An 8,416-nucleotide genomic window follows, 5' to 3' on the forward strand; every position below is an offset into this window, starting at 1 on the left:
AATTTTAAAAAAAAACTGTACCTGGTTTAGACGTAAAAAAAAAAAAATTTAGACACGCTTTTTAAAATGCGGATGTGATGAAATCAAATAATCCCTCCGTGGATATATACATCCACGGAGGGAAGTCCCGTTCCCTCAGCTGGTCCACAGACTGAGCTGACCTGAGGTCAGTCTGCCTCCAGCAGGGGCAGCTTGAAGGAAACGTTACATCAGGTCTTTAAACGGAGGCGGTGTCACTGAAAAATGCTCTGGCTGCCGAGGTTTCCCAGTAGGGTTGTTACATTTCAACTGTAGCAGAGAGTACAACCTGGAATGGCAAAAACAGACAATAAAAACTACATTTGCTTGAACTGGCCGAGCAGCAAGTGAAGAGTTTTTGGTGCTGAAAAGTCAAGACAGCGTGGAAACCTGCGAGTGGGACCTCGGCCGACAGAGTCCACTGTGGTCCCACTGTGGTCCCACCGAGGTCCCACTGTGGTCTGCTGAAGGGTCCACACTGTGTGAGGACATCTTGGACTGACATTGAAGTCAGGATTAGAAATGGATTAAGGATTAGGATTAGGATTATATCTGTAAAATGGTTGATACAAAGGCCAGTTTATAGCTATACTTGTGAGGACATCCTTTGAGGAAGGTTCTGTGATTGGGGGGGGGATGGGGGCTCAGAAGTGGAGCTGGGTCTGTATTTGGATATTGGAGGATTTACAAAACACACCAAACACTGTGTTTGGTCTATAGTGTAGTAAACAGCTGTTTATGTCTATACAGTACGACAAAATATCACTGCATTAACCCCAGGGAAATGTGAGGAATATAAACCGACTCCTGGAGAGAAGCAGTGATCGGAATACTAAGGAAATTCACCGAGACGTAACTGAAGGATTTGAACGACGTGGAAATCACTCGACACTAAGCTGAACTAGCAGACTGGAGAGGACTGACTACCGCGGGCTGCCTGTTACTCTTTTGCTGATGTGGTGGTAAAATGAACCCATCAGCCCCTGCACCTCTGATGTCTTCTAACGACCCGTTGGACGGGGTAAAAAGCCTCGGTAACTTCAGCCACAGATGCAGCAGCCAGCTCTGTTGGCAGCTCCGTTGTCTTTTAATTAACTGCTACACATTCACTGCAACATATTTTTGAAACCAACTCAAGTGAACGAATACAAAACCAAACACAGCGAGGAAGAAAAACAGTATTTCCTTCAGTTCAAACTGTTCTGCTTTTTATTGTCTTGACCCTCTGCTGGGCTAACGCTAGAACTCCAGTCAACAAATCAAAGGATGGTTGTATTTCCAAAGATGGTCCAGCAGCTCCCGTTTGTCCAAGGCTTTTTATGTTGGAAAACCACTGGATCCCACATGAACCATCTCCCACCTGTCTGTCCGTCTCAGCCTAATCGATGTACTTCAGTAACTGATTTTTGAACTGATTTTACTCCCTGACACAATGTCAGGTGTCGCCTTTTGTGAGGTTTCATTTTTCATTTATAACCACACTCTGTATACTGCAGACATCACCTACAGCTCCCCCTACTGTCACCTGCAGACGTTCTCTGATGACTCTGCGATCGTTGGACTGAGGATGATGATGACAGTACAGAGGTCAGATACAGGTCAGATACAGGACTCGGACCCTCTTGCTGTAAGGCACTCTGACCACTGCTCCACTGACTGACAATCTTCTATCTTTAATTTACTTCTTATTATTTATCTTGCGTGTCATAAAAGTAGTTTTTGCTCTGTTGAAAACTGAAGTTGAAACGTGGAGTGGGAGAGAGCAGTAAACAGCCTCACCACCCACTCCTCTCCCCCCCCACTGCCGAGGCCCTCCGTGACAAACACACAGTGAACTTGTGTGTTTGTCAGTGGCCCAGTTAACCACAGACTGTCAGGACACCTCTCTGCTCTGACCTCCTCCTCCTCCTCCTCCTCCTCCTGCCCTGTGAAAAGGACCTGAGTGGCGCTCTGGCAGCTCGTCTGTAACATCAACAGCTGCTGAATCTCTTCATTTAGAACGGCCCTGCTCCTGAGTCATGGTGTGCTGCCGACGCCGGCTTCCGCCAACTCCGGACCACGGGGAATTAATCAGGCAACCTTTGGAGTGTGTGTTCGGAGATGGTGGCCGGCCAGGGGCCCAGTGTGTACAGTAAGAGGAGGCGCATGTCCTAGAGAGTCCCCTGAGAGACAGGTTCTATCACAGTGTTTTCACACTCGGTTCCTGTGGGGACTTGGTTCCGTTCCGTTGAGCGGGGAACGTTGAAAGGTTCTCGATGGACCGATATGTGGTGTTGTTCATGGTCTGTACAGGAGCTGTCGTTCCAGCCAACAAGTCACTTGTTGTCTTTAAAGTAGAGGGTCTACATGTGATGATCCATTCCAGCCAACAAGTCACATGTTGTCTTTAAAGTAGAGGGTCTACATGGTAGTCTGTATTTAAAATGAGGGGCGGGGACTGGCTGTGGTCCGTGTTTGTTTACTCAGCAGAAATCTGCGCAAAAATGATTTTCTTCATAAACAGAGAGACTATGGCAGTAGAACCAGACTGGGGTTCTGCCATGACTGCAGGTTGGGTAGCTGAAGCCAAGTGACACTTCACCACCTTTTTATAAAAAAAATAAAAATGTTAACTTACCGAGGGATTGAAAAAAGTCTAATGATAAAAGTCAATATTTCTGGGAACCAGTAAAAACAACAGCGAGGAGCTGAAGCTCTGGAACTACTGAGTGTGTACCTTTCTGGTGGAGAGTGTGGACGGGCAGCAGTCTCCCCCGTCGTACTGGCAGTACGCCCGGTTGTTGGTGGTGTCACACCAGCCGTCCCCTCCGAAGGGCTGAGCACAGGGTAACAGACAAGAATAACTGTTTATAAAATGAGTCATACTGCTGTAAACAAAAATAATCCAACCGCACAGAGCATGAAAAGCCAGGAAGCACAAACAAAAGAAAAAAACACCAGACATAATCTACGGTGATGGAGAGCAGCTGAATGTTCTGTACATGTTAGCTCAGCATCAGTAAACACTTTTTATTATCCACAATCAAGTCCGTATTCATGTGATTAGCTTCGTTATGGTTTTGCCCACACACTGAGGAAGTTCACTTCAAAAAGATTTGGAAAATATTGACAAATTGAGGGGAAAAAGAAATCTCAAATGACCAGAATAAAGTTGTATGTTTATGAGAATAGTCATAAATTCATTAAAGAAAAAAAAAAGGCCATAATATTACGGGAAAAAGGTCTTAGGTTTATGGGAATAAAGCAGTAATATGAAGAGAAAAGAGAAGTAATATTCAAGATAACAATAATAATGACAACCGTCCAATGACGCTGGAGACGCAGCGTTCCTCCAAGTCTGTGCTGGAGTTTGATGCTCGTTCAGTTCTGTTCATCATTTGTGAACGTTTAACTGAATGTGATCGTCTACAACAGTATCAGTTATGTTAGCATCAATGCTAAAGTGATGCTAAAGGCCTGTAGTTCCTGTCTAACACCTTCAAGCTGTTCAAGTCTTAATGATTCGACCGACAGAAGAAACTGTAAAAAACTACAACAATGGCCGTCCGTGGCTGTTCTTATACTTTCTACTTTTAATTGGATGTGAAACGATGACATCATCTCATTTTCAAAAATGACATTTTTCAGTTTTTATTGCATTTTTTGAACGCGCACCAACCGTCCGTCTGTGTGACGACGGTGACAGTTTTTCGAGGTTGTTCTGAGCGTTTGTGGAAGGTTTTACTGGAGTACACGGGGAGAGGCAGGAAAATATTCTGAATTCTAGTCAGAATCATCTCACTGTGAAAGCCCTGTTATTATTTCCCAATAAATCTTGAGGGCTCTCCCGTGAGTGCCAACAGAATGCAAACAAATGATGGACGCCAAAGATACTTTTGGCGTGCGACGCTGGGCCGATGGAGTCGTTTCAAAGACGTGAGGTTCGAACCCAAAGTGCACAATGGGAGACAACAGCTGCTCAGAAGATTTCTATTCAGTTCAAAGAAATCGGACTTGATGAATCTGCTGCCTCCTCCAACCAAACTGCCCCGGTGTAAATAAATCTATTTAATTGTTCTGTTTTCTAGCAAAGACTTTCACGGTTATTTTTTACCTCAGGCTTTGCCCAAAAGTATTAAACTAAAGTGAAACTAAAGTTAAATTTGTTTGAACTTCTTTGAAGATCTTGCAAAATTCAAAAACCACAGCCGTTTCCTTGAAGTACTTTGTCTAAAAGTGTTTTTGCGAAGCAGCCAGTACTGTAAGTATTTCCCTTTTTTCCAGCTTTCTAGCACGAACTTAAATCAACAAAATCATCGTCTTATGAAAAACTCATCTTGGTCATCTTCATGTGTCGGTCATCTTCATGTGTCGGTCATCTTCGTGTGTCGCTCTCCTGTCACTCCATCCACCCGTACAGCAGCAGTACTACATCTGAGCCCTGGCGGCCTCTGCTGTTATCTCACCAGCTGAGATAAAAATGTTGGCCGAGCTCCACAAACTTTCTTTGGTTTCACCAAAGATATAATTCACACGGCGGCGAAACACAACAAAAAAAAAAGGACGATCGTCGGGAACAACCAAGGTGCCTCAAGTAACATCGACAAGTGTCGAGAGAGAGAGAGAGTTCGTCCTGCAAACAGCAGAACGTGAACTTTTAAACTGGACGTTTCCATACATCATGGATGAAGGGAAGAAAAAAAAACACATGTTGAAAGAAGAAGTTCAGACAAAAGCTGTGAATTTGTCCCAGATGCTGCGTACTGAATATCTTGTCAGATTCGTTCCAGGGACTTCCAGTTGGAAATGGAAGATGTGAGGTCAGACCTGTGTGATGATATTTTCTAAACATGCAAAGACAACATTCAACAGGAAAATTGAAAAATGCGGTCGGGCTAATGTGAATTAGACTTCGTAGACTGTTGCCACCACAGAGTGGACCTGGATCCAGATGGTGGAACTGGTTGGAGCAGCTCAGAACAGAAAATAAACTTTATAAATCTAAAAAAAAAAAAGAAGTCCAGAAATATCTTTAGAAAGGTCACGGTGACCTTGACCTTTGAATGTGCTGCCCTCCTGTGTTTCGCTGGATAGTTTTTCTCCGCAGAAATGATTCCTTGGCATTTCAGGGATGTGTGTTTGGGTCAAGATTAAGATTAATACTGGGATTTATTAGGATCAGGTCATGGTGTCCTGGAGTCAGTGTGTGTGTGTGTGTGTGTGTGTCTGCTCCTTGTCTTCCCAACGAATTGAGTCGAATTTATTTTCACATTTAAGATTTAATTCAGATTAGAATCAGGATCAGAGAATTGACCTTTAATTAATGCAGATTAAAGGGTGAGGACGTCCGATGTGGCAACAAAACAGTACTGTGTGTGTGTGTCTGTGTGTGTGTGTGTGTGTGAGTACGGCGGAGACACAGAGAGCCTCGGCCCGACTGGTTTTCATCATCATATTTCTGATTTGCCTTCAACACAGAAGAACTGCATCTGTTTCGAAATCAAATGGAAGGGGGCGCTGTGAGCAGTCCAGATACTTCACCAATCCAATAACCAGAGGTGGTGACAGACAAAACAGAGAGTTTGACCCAAAGATTAACTTGTAAAATATGTGTGACTACTGGGCTCCTGTCAGACAGACTCTGTCTTCATTTTTTGATTTTTTCTCCTGGTTCTCAGTAGGAATCTGATTGTGAGGTCTCCCTTTGTCTCCCTCCGGTGTGTGGAGAGGACAGGCGTCGTCACTCTCACCTGTGTCTCTGTCGTCAGTGTCACCTGGTGCCCTGGGTATTTAACCTCTGTCTGTCTGTCGTCCCTGTGAATCCAGTAAGTGTCTGCATCTTACCTTATGTCGTTTTTTTTTAAGTAAAGGTGGTCAATGCTGCTTCCTCTGGTGAATAATTACAATTAATGTCTCATATCAATAACACATGAGTCAATGTATTTCTATGACCAGCCCCAACTCATTAAACTGTTGTTCATTTTGACCCGATCCCTAACCCTAATCCTAGAAACTGGTCTGTCAGGAAGAGACTTGTTTTGTGTTTTAATGCTTTAAAAAAAAGAAAAGAAAAAAACTCTTTTAGGATGAAAGGTACTCAAGGTGGGGTGAGGAAAGGAATGAGAAAACAGGAGAGAGAGAGAGAGAGAGAAGCAGCGACGCTCCCTGGATGAGATCTGGCACAGCTCACCTGAAGCACATGTGGTCTGCTGTAATTTACAGTGTTGTCATGCAGGAGTGGGTTATGAGCAATTCTTTTGCTTAGCAACATTCACGGGAACGTGGAAGGGGAAAGTGTAGTGCTGGCAGGGAGCAGGAATATTTTTATACGGTGAGGCATCAGCGGCTCATGAGTTCCTGCAGGAGTTTCAGTCTGAACCCAGTGGATGAAGGCCAATTAGACTGGAGCTGAGTGTGATGGGTGTGTGATGTTAGATAACCTGCTGATGATGTGACGAAGACGAGCTGATTTACAGACTACAGATTAAAGGACTGGTCATTAATGATTAAATCTGATGTTTATGATCCACCAGTCACCACCTCATCTCTGGTCGTCAATGTCCTGGCAAATCATTTAAATCTAAACTTTGTAATGATACCCTGAACCTGAACAGACCCCTTTTCCGTGTATTTCTTTTTTTTAAAGATGAAATTGAGGTCAGATCCAGTCGTGGCTGTATGTTGGCCATGTGTGCTTTAAAGGGAACTCGAAAAACAAGGTTGTATTTTTCAGGGAAGATAAATGGCTGGACGGCTGTCTTTACTTTTACAACCAATCCTATAATAAAGGTGTCACGCACATGATCTAGTCTGCAAATGTCATTCAGGACTCAGAGTCCCCCGCTCCCACCTTTAGCTTTTAGCTTATTGGATGTAAAACACTGAAAGGGTTTGTGCAAAATATGTGACAGATTTGAATCAAATTGACCTGACGGTTATGATTATGACGTGCCTGACCTGATCACCTGATCACTGACTAATGTTGCTGTACTGATTCCTACCTCACATGATGGGATGCAGTGGATGAGCTGAGGATCAGGAAACCACTTCATCCTCCCCGTACAGACGATGCTCTGAAAATCAAAACACGAAGGAAAAAATGGTTTCACACAAAGAACTCTGCTTGAAATTTAACATTGGATCCAGAACTCCACATTATATTGACTGTTTAATCTAACTTGAGTCCAAGCCCTAACCACCAAAACCCCCTCCTTTTTGAAATTCAGGACCAATAAGCCTTATTTATGTCACTGACAAAAAGTAAACGTTTCAAATGGAGTCAAGAATGACTTTAAGGAAAGCACAAAGGTTTCAATTAGAACTTAAAGAAATAAAATAAAGTCTGTGTTGTTCTATATTTCTGAAAAAAGTATTTAGAGAGATATAATGATGAAGTGAGTGAGACCTGATTCAGACTGATCTGAGATAAGATCCTCCTTCATTATGGCACACAGAACCAAAAACCCATTCAACTATTTGACTTTGGAAACAGTGGCTCGGTCAGCTGGGTGGCAAACGCCTCACTGGGCTGACGTGGCGTGGACGGAGGAACTGTTCCAGAAATGTGATGTTGAGTAACATGACCCACCTCTAAGGCAACAACTGAACACATCACCTGACGAGCCGACCGCTCAGATTTTAGAAGTACAAAAATAGAAGACGGTGTTGTTGCCAAAGGTTAAATCAAAAAGTGTGAAATATTTCAGCATGTTCAAAGAAAGCTCTTTTATCCCTTGAAGTTTACGCTGTTCTTCATCAGTCAAATATATGACATGAATATATCATATAAATATGTGAAATAATCACGCCTTATTACAGTCTCCTGTGAAACAGTGCAGAAACAGTTCCAGGAACTCATCTCTATGAAAACCTGTAAACTCTGTTCCTCAGTGAAAATAGAAAAATAAATCACGGGACAGGACGAGAAAATGACTCGACATGCGTTCCCACCTGAACTTTGACGGGCAGCATCCAGTGCCGTAACGTGTCTGATGTCGTACCGTTGGCAAGAGCCACGGGGTCGTGCAGGTCCATGTCCAGGGCCACAACACATGATGGGTAGCAGGCAGCACCTGGAAGAGGAACAACCTTCTGACTCAACCTGGTTCACCTCTCATCCCCCCCTCCACCCCAAAAAAGAACCCAAGGTTCTGTATTTTCTGGGCGTCCTCACCGACGTCCAGTCCCTGCTGACAGGTGTACTCCACAGAGTTCAGATTCTGAGGGGGGGGGCAGGAGCCCTGGAGGTTGCGGCACATGCTGAACTCCGCTGTCCAGCCCCCGTCCTTCGTGCAGCAAATTTTCTTCTGGAAAAAAATATGTAGATCATGAAGAACGGAATTTCTTAAAATGATGGAGAAAATGAACAGAGTGATTATAAAATGATTATATTTTACATTTATATGAGGACAAACTGAAC

At 43.7% G+C, this 8,416-nt stretch overlaps 1 protein-coding gene across 1 annotated transcript in view; it reads right to left on the minus strand.

Moving 5' to 3' along the window:
* The window catches only part of pappa2 (pappalysin 2), a 32,794-nt gene that overhangs the window by 3,121 nt on the left and 21,257 nt on the right, over positions 1 to 8,416 (minus strand). The window contains exons 23-26 of the mRNA XM_008334839.3: positions 8,171 to 8,303; positions 7,948 to 8,069; positions 6,999 to 7,070; positions 2,735 to 2,833 (exon numbers count right to left, since the gene is read on the minus strand). Coding sequence (XP_008333061.1) covers positions 2,735 to 2,833; positions 6,999 to 7,070; positions 7,948 to 8,069; positions 8,171 to 8,303 — 426 coding nt within the window. The remainder of the gene's footprint in view (positions 1 to 2,734; positions 2,834 to 6,998; positions 7,071 to 7,947; positions 8,070 to 8,170; positions 8,304 to 8,416) is intronic.

Source organism: Cynoglossus semilaevis, chromosome 20 (genome assembly GCF_000523025.1).
Source record: "Cynoglossus semilaevis isolate Cse_v1.0 chromosome 20, Cse_v1.0, whole genome shotgun sequence".
Taxonomy (NCBI): Eukaryota; Metazoa; Chordata; class Actinopteri; order Pleuronectiformes; family Cynoglossidae; genus Cynoglossus; species Cynoglossus semilaevis.